The sequence below is a fragment of the Nerophis ophidion genome, linkage group LG17 (genome assembly GCF_033978795.1).
Source record: "Nerophis ophidion isolate RoL-2023_Sa linkage group LG17, RoL_Noph_v1.0, whole genome shotgun sequence".
NCBI classification, from domain to species: Eukaryota; Metazoa; Chordata; class Actinopteri; order Syngnathiformes; family Syngnathidae; genus Nerophis; species Nerophis ophidion.
In genome coordinates this window covers 23826041-23840663 of record NC_084627.1, presented here as the reverse complement: position 1 = coordinate 23840663, position 14623 = coordinate 23826041, and the positions used below count along the sequence as shown (strand labels likewise).

Below are 14623 nucleotides of genomic sequence, written 5' to 3'. Positions count from 1 at the left end.
TCACACTTGACTGCAAACCAATTTAGTGAGAGCTGAAGATCTTGGCCAGATGAAGTCATCCGGACAACATCATCTGCAAAAAGCAGAGACCTACAGTAATCCTGCAGCCACCAAACCAGATCCCCTCAACGCCCTGACTGCGCCGAGATGTTCTGTCCATAATTGTTATGAACAGAATCGCTGACAAAGGGCAGTCCTGGCGAAGCCCAACCCTCACTGGAAACGGGTCTGACTTACTGCCGGCAATGCGGATCAAGCTCTGACATTGATCATACAGGGAACGAACAGCCACAATCAGGCAGTCCTGTACCCCATACTCTCTGAGCACTCCCCACAGGACTTCCGGAGGGACACGGTTGAATCCCTTTTCCAAGTCTACAAAGCACAAGTAGACTGGTTGAGAAGACTCCCATGCACCCTCAAGAATCCTGCTGAGAGAGTAGAGCTGGTCCACAGTTTCACTATCAAGACGAAAACCACACTGCTCTTCCTGAATCCAGTATTCCAATATTAATGCTATTGGACCTCAGTGCTGCATTTGACACTGTCGACCACTCAATACTTTTGGACAGATTGGAAAACTGGGTGGGGATCTCAGGCACAGTTTTAAGCTGCTTCAAGTCATATCTACAAGATAGGAACTATTTTGTTTCCATTGGTGACTTTGTATCAGAACCAACCAGTGTAACGTGTGGAGTCCCCCAAGGTTCAATCTTGGGGCCGACTTTATTCAATATCTACCGGTATATGCTCCCACTAGGACAATTCATGCAAAATAATAACATTGGCCATCATTGCTATGCCGATGACACCCAAATCTATGTAGCGCTATCACAAAATGACTCGCCCCATAGATTTTCTGTGCCAGTGCATTGAGCAAGTCAAACACTGGATGTGCCAACATTTCCTACAACTAAATGAAGATAAAACTGAGATAATTGTTTTTGGTGCTAAAAAAGAAAGGTTTAAAGTCATCCAACACCTTCAATCACTGTCCCTGAAAACCTCAAATAAAGCCAGAAATCTTGGGGTTATTTTAGATTTCTGATTTACATTTCGACAGTCACATCAAATCAGTAACGAAATCGGCCTACTATCACTTCAGAAATGTAACAAGACTTAGAGGGCTCATGTCAGCACAAGACTTAGAAAAACTTGTGCATGTCTTTATTAGGCTAGACTATTGTAATGGTCTCCTTGCGGGTCTTCCCAAAAAAACTGTCAGGCAGCTACAGCTTGTTCAGAACGCTGCTGCTAGAGTTCTAACAAAGACTAAAAAATGTGAGCACATTACACCAATTCTTAAATCCTTACATTGGCTCCCTGTACATCAGAGAATTGATTTCAAAATCCTCCTGCTCAAATATAAATCACTACATGGTCTAGGGCCGAAGTATATCACTGATATGCTGCCACTATATAAGCCCTCTGGATCATTAAGATCTTCTGAGACCAATCTGTTAGCGGTTCCCAGAGTAAACTCAAATCAAGGGAAACCATCATTCAGTCACTATGCAACAAATAGCTGGAATAAACTTCCTGAAGATGTCAGACTTTTCCCCAACTCTGACTACTTTTAAATCTAGACAGAAAACGTTTATGTTCACCTTAGCTTTCAGCTAAATCTTTTAATCTTTTAACTTTTAACGTCCGCACTGTTTTTATTTTTATTGTCTGCATTTTAATTTTGCATTAATTTTCTTTCATTTAATTTTGTTGTCTGTGAAGCACTTTGAGTCTGCCTTGTGTATGAAAATTGCTATACAAATAAAGTTGACTTGCCCTGCCTTGAATCAGAGGTTCGACTATCCGGCGTAGCCTCTTCTCCATTACCCTGAATAGACCTTTCTGGGAAGGCTGAGGAGTGTCCCACGGTAGTTGGAACACACACTCTGGTTCCCCTTCAATAAAGAGAGGAACCACCACCCTGGTCGGCCAATTCAGAGGCACCACCCTCAAAGTACAGGCAATGCTGCAAAATCTCGTCAACCAAGACAGACCCACAGCATCCAGAGCCTTTAAGAACTCCGAGCGGATCTCATCCACTCCCAGGACCCTGCCACCGAGGAGTTTTTTAACTACCTCAACAAGAGAGCCCACCACAGTTTCCCCATTGGAAGCCGTGGGATTGAGGAGGTCTTTGAAGTATTCCCTTGAACCGATCCACAACAACCCAAGTCGAGGTCAGCAGCACACCATCCTCACCATACACAGTGTTGACAGTGCACTGCTTCCCCTTCCTGAGGTGGTGGAGGTGGTCCACAATCGCTTCAAAGCCGTTTTCCATGGCTTACCCGTACTCCTCTCATGTTTTAGTTTTTGCCTCTTCGACCGCCAAAGCCTCACTTCCGATTATACAACTAATCGGATTATAGAACGTACACATATTCAGTGTCTTTCATTTACACTTTAATTTATTTGTGTCCAACATGGCAACATCAGTGTCCAACACGGCAACATCAGTGTCCGACATGCCAACAATTGTGTCCAACATGGCAACACTTGTGTCCGACATACCAACACTTGTGTCCAACATGGCAACATTTGCATCCAACATGGCAACACTTGTGTCCAACATGGCAACAATTGTGTCTGACATACCTACACTTGTGTCCAACATGGCAACAATTGTGTCCGACATACCAACACTTGTGTCCAACATGGCAACATTTGCATCCAACATGGCAACACTTGTGTCCAACATGGCAACAATTGTGTCCGACACCCCTACACTTGTGTCCAACATGGCAAGAATTGTGTCCAACATGGCAAGAATTGTGTCCGACATACCAACAATTGTGTCCAACATGGCAACATTTGCGTCCAACATGGCAACATTTGTATCCAACATGGCAACATTTGTTTTCGACATGGCAACAATTGTGTCTGACATGGCAAAAATTGTGTCTGATATGGTAACAATCGTGTCCGACATGGCAACATTTGTGTCCGACATGACAACATTTTTGTCCAACATGGCAACAATTGTGTCCAACATGGCAACATTTGTATCCAACATGGCAACATTTGTATCCAACATGGCAACATTTGTGTCCAACATGGCAACATTTGTATCAAACATGGCAACATTTGTATCCAACATGGCAACATTTGTCTCCAACATGGCAACATTTGCATCCAACATGGCAACATTTGTTTTCGAAATGGCAACAATTGTGTCCAACATGCCAACAATTGTGTACAACATGGCAACATTTGTATCAAACATGGCAACATTTGTATCCAACTTGGCAACATTTGTGTCCAACATGGCAACATTTGTATCAAACATGGCAACATTTGTATCCAACTTGGCAACATTTGTGTCCAACATGGCAACATTTGTATCCAACATGGCAACATTTGTTTTCGAAATGGCAACAATTGTGTCCAACATGGCAACAATTGTGTCTGACATGGCAACAATTGTGTCTGATATGGTAACAATCGTGTCCGACATGACAACATTTTTGTCCAACATGGCAACATTTGTATCCAACATGGCAACATTTGCATCCAACATGGCAACATTTATGTCCAACATGGCAACATTTGTATCAAACATGGCAACATTTGTATCCAACATGGCAACATTTGTCACCAACATGGCAACATTTGCATCCAACATGGCAACATTTGTTTTCGAAATGGCAACAATTGTGTCCAACATGGCAACAATTGTGTCCAACATGGCAACATTTGTGTCTGACATGGCAACATTTGTGTCCATCATGGCAACATTTGTATCCAGCATGGCAACATTTGTGTACAACATGGCAACATTTGTATCAAACATGGCAACATTTGTATCCAACATGGCAACATTTGTGTCCAACATGGCAACATTTGTATCCAACATGGCAACATTTGTTTTCGAAATGGCAACAATTGTGTCCAACATGGCAACAATTGTGTCCAACATGGCAACATTTGTGTCCGACATGGCAACATTTGTATCCAACATGGCAACATTTGTGTCCAACATGGCAACATTTGTATCAAACATGGCAACATTTGTATCCAACATGGCAACATTTGTATCCAACATGGCAACATTTGTCACCAACATGGCAACATTTGCATCCAACATGGCAACATTTGTTTTCGAAATGGCAACAATTGTGTCCAACATGGCAACAATTGTGTCCAACATGGCAACATTTGTGTCTGACATGGCAACATTTGTGTCTGACATGGCAACATTTGTGTCCGTCATGGCAACATTTGTATCCAACATGGCAACATTTGTGTACAACATGGCAACATTTGTATCAAACATGGCAACATTTGTATCCAACATGGCAACATTTGTGTCCAACATGGCAACATTTGTATCCAACATGGCAACATTTGTTTTCGAAATGGCAACAATTGTGTCAAACATGGCAACAATTGTGTCCAACATGGCAACATTTGTGTCCGACATGGCAACATTTGTGTCCGTCATGGCAACATTTGTATCCAACATGGCAACATTTGTGTACAACATGGCAATATTTGTATCCAACATGGCCACATTTGTGTCCAACATGGCAACATTTGTATCCAACATGGCAACATTTGTTTTCGAAATGGCAAAAATTGTGTACAACATGGCAACAATTGTATCCGACATGGCAACATTTGTATCCTACATGGCAACATTTGTGTACAATATGGCAACATTTGTATCCAACATGGCAACATTTGTGTCCAACAAGGCAACATTTGTATCCAACATGGCAACATTTGTTTTCGAAATTGCAACAATTGTGTCTAACATGGCAACAATTGTGTACGACATACCAACAATAGTGTCCAACATGGCAACAATTGTGTCCGACATACCAACAATAGTGTCCAACATGGCAACAATTGTGTCCGACATACCAACAATAGTGTTCAACATGGCAACATTTGTGTCCAACATGGCAACACTTGTGTCCAACATAGCAACAATTGTGTGTGACACACCAACAACAGTGTCCAACATGGCAACATTTGTGTCCAACATGGCAACATTTGTGTCCGACATGGCAACATTTTTGTCCAACAAGGCAACACTTGTGTCCAACATGGCAACAATTGTGTACGACATACCAACAATAGTGTCCAACATGGCAACAATTGTGTCCGACATACTAACAATAGTGTCCAACATGGCAACATTTGTGTCCAACATGGCTACACTTGTGTCCAACATGGCAACAATTGTGTGTGACACACCAACAACAGTGTCCAACATGGCAACATTTGTGTCCGACATGGCAACATTTTTGTCCAACATGGCAACAACTGTGTACAACATGGCAACATTTGTGTCCAACATGGCAACATTTGTATCCAACATGGCAACATTTTTGTCCAACACAGCAACATTTGTATCCAACATGGCAACATTCGTTTTCGAAATGGCAACAACTGTGTCTGACATGGCAACAATTGTGTCCGACATGGCAACATTTTTGTCCAACATGGCAACAACTGTGTGAAACATTGCAACATTTGTGTCCAACATGGCAACATTTGTGTCCAACATGGCAATATTCGTATCCAACATGGCAACATTTGTATACAACATGGCAACATTTGTTTTCGAAATGGCAACAATTGTGTCCAACATGGCAACATTTGTGTCCAACATGGCAACATTTGTGTCCAACATGGCAACATTTGTGTCCAATATGGCAACATTTGTATCCAACATGGCAACATTTGTATCCAACTTGGCAACATTTGTATCCAACATGGCAACATTTGTATCCAACATGGCAACATTTGTGTCCAACATGGCAACATTTGTATCCAACATGGCAACAATTGTGTTCAACGTGGCAACATTTGTGTCCAACATGGCAACCTTTGTGTCCATCATGGCAACATTTGTTTTCGACATAGCAACAATTGTGTCCATCATGGCAACATTCTCATCCAACATGACATTTGTTTTCGACATAGCAACAATTGTGTCCAACTTCGCAACATTTGTCTCCAACATGGCAACGTTTTTGTCCAAAATGGCAACAATTGTGTCCAACATGGCAAGAATTGTGTGTATTTTTTCTCACCCAGCAGCCGGCCGGATCCAAAAACTTCAACACAACAGGCTATGCATTAAAAGTGCCAACTCAGCAGTGGCCACATGATGACCGAGGAGAATTCTGAGCATGCAACATTTCTATTTTACCTTATTCCGTCTTTTACCGTGTTATGAAACATCTGAGGAGCCACATGACGAGTCTCTCTGCTTGTGGACATTTGCCACCTATTTTTTTCCCATTTATTTATTTCCCCACCCGCCCAAACTCTGTCACGTCACTGCCAACGCCCTCTGGCAAGCTAAGTGTCAACTCCAGCACGGTTAAGTTAAGATGTGCAAGGTGTCAACGCTACATTTCTGTTGTTGGCTGCCAGGATCAAAACATCCAATTGAGGCCAACAAGGCTTATTTAGCCTATTTTACATGACAACATTTTGACACGATAAGCGTCTACTGCCATTATTTCCAACATTTATTTACTCATGTGACATGTTCAGATAGTAATTGTGTTACAAATTAACTATTGTTGTTGTTATGCTATGATTAAGTTGTGGGTCATAGCAAAAGTTTAAGAGAAATTATAAAACTTAAAACTAAATATAAATAATGACAGCCATTATAATAGTTTTTTTATTTTTATTTTATTGTTTGTGTATTAATAAGTTATTGTTTATGTTGTAATTAATAATAAAAACACTAAAATATATTATATATTAATATTAAATACAAATATAATGAATAGCATTATAAATCTACACAATGATGTTACCTTTAATTTTGAACTGTACTTATTAATGATTAACTAAAAAAATATATTAATAATGATAATAATAATTGAAATCTGAATAGAAATGTTTGGAATTTTATTTGCTGTAAAATCTATGATAAAAAAAATAATACAATTGTAAAGCTCTATTTTTGGACTCAAAATAAACAAAAAAGTAATGTGTATTTAATTGCAACAATTGGCAGCACACATGTTGTAGCAATAACAAAAAAAACATTGTTATTATCATCATCATCATTCTTGTTAATATCATTGTTGTTATTGTTATTATTACAAATATATATATATTTTTATTATCATTGCTATTATCGTAATTATCATTATTATTCTCATCGTCGTCACTTAAATTTACATTTTGGATTACAATTTTCTCATTAAAATAGGCTTGTACTGCCATCCATCCATCCATTTTCTACCGCTTATTCCTTTTGGGGTCAGGGGGGGCGCTGGTGCCTATCTCAGCTACAATCGGGCGGAAGGTGGGGTACACCCTGGATAAGTCGCCACCTCATCGCAGGGCCAACACAGATAGACAGACAACATTCACACTCACATTCACAAACTAGGGCAAATTTTGTTTTGTCAATCAACCTATCCCCAGGTGCATGTCTTTGGAAGTGGGAGGAAGCCGGAGTACCCGGAGGGAACCCACGCATTCACGGGGAGGACATGCAAACTCCACACAGAAAGATCCCGAGCCCGTGATTGAACCCAGGACTACTCAGGACCTTCGTATTGTGAGGCAGACGCTCTAACCCCTCTTCCACCGTGAATAATATTAAAATAATAATAATGATTGCAAAAATTAAGTTAAAACTATCTTTTGAACTTTAGCTTTGAATTAATAACAGGTAATTTGCCGCAAAATTTTAAATCTATATAAATGTATTACTTTACTTTTTTGCATTAAAACTATATTACCCTCATAACATATCAGAGTTGTTATTATTTAAAGGTAGATTTTAGATTGAAATGTTATAATTTAAATTCACATTTAACATTTGGTATACTAATATTGATAATATTAGTAATAGAATACGATAAATTACATACTACTCATACTGTATTTACATTACAATACCAACATACATCCAAATTATATTTTTACCTTTTGTTCGTAAATTAAACAATTTCATTAATATATATGATGTCACGCAGGTTCGGCATCGTGGTACCGGGTTCAATTCCCTTGTGGATGCGTCAAACGAAGAACACAACAAAAGCAGGATCTAACAACTTTATTAACAAAAGGTGAGCTCTGAACAAAAACACTGGAGCTAATAAAAAGGGAAACAAAAGACGCTAGCGTGAACGCTAGGTAATATAAAGAACTAAGACTTGGCATGAAGGCATAAAAAGTAAAAACAAAGATGATTAGCATGTGAGCTAAAGATGACTAGGTGGCGGAGTTAATGAGCTAGCGAGAAAAGCATACCTGATGTTACGTTGGGTGAAAACAAACTAGAGTCCCAGAAAGAATAAACAGAAGAGGCTGGCTTATAAAGGGAAAGTGATTAACAGAGAACAGGTGTGCAGGAACCGGGAGTAGCAGCTGAAACTATTAAGTAACCATGGTGATGGACTAAACGGGAAATAAACGGATCAAACGGAGAATGAGAACAAAGATGGAAAAATAAACAATAATACGTGAAGATCCGAGTCACGGATCGCAACATATGATACCCTAAATACATTACTATAATTGTGGGCTAAATCATGAAGGGAATTTATTTAGTTAAAATTACGAAACTTCAAAAATTATTATCATTAACCAACAAAAGTTAAAAGTTGTTAAAATTTTGCAGATTTTTCGGCTGTCAATCTCAATATATCTGGTGGAGGCACACACAAGCTCGACTAAAGAGACTGTACCAAAAAAGATGTGCTTCATATGAAAAGTCACTAAAAAAATGTAATTTTGTTTATGTTAAAGCAAAGGTGTCAAACGTCTGGCCCGCGGGCCGTATGAGGTCCGTGAACAGGTTTAACCCGATCCGCGACCTGCAAAATGAGTTTGCTAAGTATAAAAGGAGCTGCATTTTTTTAATAAAGAAACTGCTGCTCCAAATATGTTCACTGGATGTCACAATAGCAATATCAGTGTACTACTCATCACACATACTTAATCCTCTTTGTCCCTGACTGGACATAAGGCTTCAACGATCTGCCTCCATCTGGACCTGTCTTGAGCAACATGCTGTGCCTCGCCCCAGGTTAGGTTCATCTCCTTCAGCTAAGCTGTCACCGTACGCTGCCACGTGTTCTTGGGCTGGCCTTTCTTCCTTTTCCCAGGTGGAGTCCATCGTAGTGGGATCTTGGGGATGCGGTCTTGGTCCATCCTGAGAGAACAATAGTACACCCTTGCCTCACACCAGACTCCACAGTCAGCCATGTAGATGGCTCACCTTTGACAATGACGCTGCATTCAAAGTGACAGTAGAACATTCCTATGAGAGTAACCAGTTTTGGAGGCACTCCATAGGCCCCAATAATATTCCATAGGGTGTCACGCTGTAGGCTGTCAAAGGCTTTGCGAAAGTCGATGATGTTGATGTGCAGAGGAGTGTTCCATTCCACACACTGCTCGATAATGTTCCTCAGAGCGAAGATCTGGTCTATGCAGCCCCTTCCTCTCCTGAACCCTGCTTGTTCCTGCCATAGCTTCTGATCAATAGTGGAATCGATTATGCCGAGTAATATCCTGCAGAAGACCTTAGATGTTACTGATAGCAGCGTGATGCCCCTCCAGTTGTCAACATTTTGGAGGTTTCCTTTCTTGGGGATTTGACAAAAAGGCCCTTGTCCCAGTCTTGAGGTATTACTTCCTTCTCCCATATGTCCTTAAAGAGATCAGTAAGCACATTGACGGAGGAGTTAAGGTCAGCTTTCCGCATCTCTGCATGGACAGAGTCTATGCTGGCGGATTTCCCATTTTTTAAGGCTTTGATGGCAAGTTTGACTTCTTCCTTACTTGGGTGAGGGGTCTTGATGTCAAGGACACTTTTTGCTGGTGAAGGGTTGGCAGGATCACCTGGCTCCGGGCAGTTGAGTACCTCATATAAATGCTCAGCTCATCTCAGGATCTGGTCACTCTCAGTGGTGCGGATGTGGCCTTGTTTATCTTTGACAGGGGCCAGCTGGCTGGTGTAGTTGCCTGTGAGTTGCTTTGTGATCTTGTAAATTGTACTCAACTCACCCCGTGCAGCTGCACACTCAGCTTTCTCTGCTAAATCCTCAACAAATGCTCTTTTGTCACTCTTAACACTGTTCTTTACCTCTGTCCTTTTCCTTGTAGGCTTTCTGGACCTGCTCATGCTACCTTTAATTCAGCTATTATGGTGTATGAGAATGATATATTTTTAAGAGTTCTTTCTTTATCAATACTCATGTATAAAGCAACTAATATTTTCCCTTGTGTAAACATTGTGCTTGTATCTTATGTCCGCTAGTAAACTCTGTGTTTCACCTTGAAGGTGCTGGAATGTGTATTGGGAGTAGAATTTACTCGATTTTTACCTTATCAGTTTAGAACAATAAGGCTGATTTTTTTCTGGGCGGGATGGGGCTTTTTTCATACTAAATACGCTGACTCTTTCTGTGTGACTTTTAGACCGCTTTTTGATGCTGCTATTATAGCATCATGAGAACTACTTTCCTAAAGCTTTAGTAAAACTTGATAATATTGCTATTCTGTCTTGGTGGTCCTTCTTACTCAACATACAGTATATGTCATCCAAAAGAACTTAAGGTTTGACCAGTGTCTTCTATTCCCTGAGAGGAAGACTGGTCAGACGCAACAAGTGTCATTTTGACAATTGTCTTGCTGTATGAATGTGAGTGTGAATGTTTTCTGCGTTGGCCCTGCGATGAGGTGGCGACTTGTCCAGGGTGTACACCGCCTACTGCCCGAATGTAGCTGGAATAAACTACTACACCCTTGTGTATCCGAAAAGGACAAGCGGTAGAAATGGATGGATGGATGGATATATTATGATTGTAATATTTGAATAATAAACAAATGTGTTTTGGCAGTTGCGGATGTCACCAATGCGGCAGTTTGAGGAAACACTTGATTGCTTTTCAATACACGTTTTTAATGGTGAACTGCCAACATGAGAATGCTAATCAGGAAGTGCTTAAAGTTTAGTGGCTGAGACTAAGTTCATTGTGTTCTTCATGGTGTTTTGAAACCGCACCGATTTTTTCCTTAAAAATGTTCAACTAACTTGAAGTGGTTCACCAAGAGCATTATTTGTAATATGTACATTTTCAGAATGTGCTATTTTTGGCTGGAGTAAGACACACAATTAAGCTGTCTTTCTTTTCATATCATTATGCCATATTTTTACCTGTCCGGCCTGTGTGGGAAAAGATTTTCCTCCGTGTGGCCCCTTAGCTAAAATGAGTGTTAAAAGCATGCTAACAACAGCAGGCAAATACTCACAGGAAAAGGTTCTCCATGATTTCGTGATAGTCATCGCTGTTGCTGTCTGGCAGGAAACAGGCGGCAAACACGATGATGGCGTTCACACCATTGCCGTAATAGCCTTAACATGTACAAAAACAAAAGTAACAGCTATCATGGCACTGACTCTGGCACTAGTCCCGTATGGTTGTGTTTCTGTGGCGAATTTGAAGAAAAACTGGGATAATTCAGAATAGAGTGCGGCTGAAAAAACAAACATAAAGGTAATAATAATAACAATAATAATTTGGGAATGATCATGTTTAGCATTTAGGATAGCAATTCTATTTTACCTCCATGGGAGATGACTCGCATGTACGGCTCGATGATCTTCATGTTGATGCGATGCTCCTGCTCACCGATGATCACCGTCCGCCATAGTTTGCCATCCTGACGCTCCTCCTCGCCGCCGTAGGTCGGAATGGAGTCGTACAACTCGCTTGTCCGACTTAGACTAGCTGCTTTGGGATCTTCCAAAGAATACAATAAGTATTAGCGCAATCGCAGGGTGACATTTTTTTCATTGTTATTGTTTTATGGTTAGCCCACCGTCCCAATCCATCTCGTGGTCCGTGCAGTCCAGGTAATCGCCTTCATCTGGAGTGTCAATGTCATCCACGTTGATGTCAAGGTCATCCGGCGTCTCCCCTAAGTCGTCCTCGCTCTGGTCCAGAGAGAGGCTGATGCAGGGGGCTGATAGCTTCTTTCGCTGGGTGGCGCCTCCTTCCAGAGGTAGGGAGGTGGGTGGGGCTGAAATAAAACAAGAGGTGGTGATTCTGATGTATTCGGCCTATCAACATGATCAGGCACAAGGATCAAAGCTAATGTTGGGAGGGTTACAAGCAGCATTTTTTTTGTCTACACTTTAGTATTCATGTTAGAACGATACACAAGCCTTCTGCAAGGTGGCAGCAGTGCGCAATTTGATCGACAGCCTCAATGTTCTACCCAGTAGAATCTGTAGGTGCACAGGAAGACGTGCAAAACCCAAAACCAGTGAAGTTGGCAAGTTGTGTAATTCGTAAATCCTTTTTAACTTATATTCAATTGAATAGACAGCAAAGACACAATATTTAATGTTCGAACTGAGGAACTTATTGTTTTCTTTTTTGTTGCAAATAATCATTAACTTATAATTTAATGGCAGCAACACATTGCAAAAATGTTGGAACAGCGGAATTTTTACCACCGTGTTACATGGCCTTTCCTTTTAACAACACTCAGTAAAGGTTTGGGAACCGAGGAGACCAATTTTTGAAGCTTTTCAGGTGGAATTCTTTCCCATTCTTGCTTGATGTACAGCTTAAGTTGTTCAACAGTCCGTGGTCTCCGTTGTCGTATTTTACGATTCATATTGCGCCACACATTTTCAATGGGAGACAGGTCTGGACTACAGGCAGGCCGGTCTAGTACCCACACTCTTCTACTACAAAGCCACGCTGTTGTAACACATGGCTTGGCATTGTCTTGCTGAAATAAGAAGGGGCATCCATGATATGTTGCTTGGATGGCAACATATGTTGCTCCAAAACCTGTATGTACCTGTATGTACCTGTGTGAGTTACCCATACCTCCTTGGGCACTAATACACCCCCATACCATCACAGATGCTGGCTTTTGAACTTTGCGCCTGTAACAACCCAAATGGCTTTTTTCCTCTTTGTTCCAGAGGACACAACATCCACAGTTTCCAAAATCAATTTGAAATTTGGACTTGTCAGACCACAGATAACTTTTGTACTTTGCATCAGTCCATTTTAGATGAGCTTGGGCCCAGAGAAGCTGGCGATGTGTCTGGGTGTTGTTGATAAATGGCTTTCTCTTTGCATAGTAGAGATTTAACTTGCATTTACAGATGTAGCAACGAACAGTAATTACTGAAAGTGGTTTTCTGAAGTGTTCCTGAGGCCGTGTGGTGATATTCTTTACACACAGATGTCGTTTTTTGATGCAATACCGCTGGAGGGATCCAAGGTCACGGGCATTCATTGTTACATGCAGATTATCTGAACCATCCATCCATCCATTTTCTATGATATTACAGACCTTAGATGGTGAAATCCCTAAATTCCTTGCAATAGCTCTTAAACCGTCTGATAATTTGCTCACGCATTTGTTGACCCTTACCCAATCCTTGTTTGTGAATGACTGAGCGTTTCATGGAAGCTGCTTTTATACCCAATGATGGCACCCACCTGTTCCCAAATAGTCTGTTCACCTGTGGGATTTTCCAAATAAGTGTTTGATGAGCATTCCTCAACTTTCTCAGTCTTTTTGCCACTTGTTCCAACTTTTTTTAAACATGTTGCTGGCATCAAATTCTAAATTAGCTAATATTTGCAAAAAATAAAAACATTTTCCAGTTCCAACGTTAAATATCTTGTCGTTGCAGTCTTTTCAATTGAATATAGGCTGAAAAGGATTTGCAAATCATTGAATTCTGTTTTTATTTGCGATTTACACAATGTGCCAACTTCACTGGTTTCGGGGTTTGTACTTACTACTTCTACACAGCAGTAGTAGTTAGTACATAGAAACATGCGTGCTTTCAACTTTTCTATACGTACTAGTTCTACTCAGTAGAATTAGTTTGTACATAGGAACATATGAACACTTTCAGCCTATACTTGGTAGCAGTAGTAAGTACACAAGAGCACATATGTACAGAGATAACGACAGCTAAAAAAAAATACAGAAGTTGTAACAGAAATGGTGGGGCAATAATGATTGTGTTTTACAAATACATTTTTTTTAAATGATCACGTTCACAATAATTCAGAGGGACAAACGGTGGCAAATGGTTGGTATAGCTCGGTTGGTAGAGTGGCCGTGCCAGCAACTTGAGGGTTGCAGGTTCCATTCCCGCTTCCGCCATCCTAGTCACTGCCGTTGTGTCCTTGGGCAAGACACTTTACCCACCTGCTCCCAGTGCCACCCACACTGGTTTAAATGTAACTTAGATATTGGGTTTCACTATGTAAAGCGCTTTGAGTCACTAGAGAAAAGCGCTATATAAATATAATTCAATTCAATTCAATCTTTTGAAAACCTTTTTTAAAATAATGTTTTTAAATAGCATCTAGTGCAGTGGTTCTTAACCTTGTTGGAGGTACTGAACCACACCCGTTTCATATGTGCATTCCCCGTACCCTTCTTTAGTGAAAAATAAAATGTGTTTTTTTTTCAAATTCAAGAAAAAGTTATATGTCTTTTTACTGGTGCACAAAATGAACCGTGCATGAACATCACCTTGTTTAAAGAACAAAACAAACACAGTGCATGTACTTACAACAAATTACACACCTTATACACATTACTATGAATTGATTAACATAGGGGTGTAACGGTACAC

General features: G+C 40.5%; 1 protein-coding gene across 3 annotated transcripts in view; it reads right to left on the bottom strand.

Moving 5' to 3' along the window:
* Window positions 1-14623, bottom strand: part of prune2 (prune homolog 2 with BCH domain) — a 28787-nt gene that overhangs the window by 9956 nt on the left and 4208 nt on the right. For all 3 annotated transcript variants that reach the window (XM_061876627.1, XM_061876625.1, XM_061876626.1), the window contains 3 exons: window positions 11821-12021; window positions 11565-11741; window positions 11251-11353 (listed from right to left, as the gene is read on the bottom strand). In XM_061876627.1, the coding sequence (XP_061732611.1) occupies window positions 11251-11353; window positions 11565-11741; window positions 11821-12021 (481 nt within the window). The remainder of the gene's footprint in view (window positions 1-11250; window positions 11354-11564; window positions 11742-11820; window positions 12022-14623) is intronic.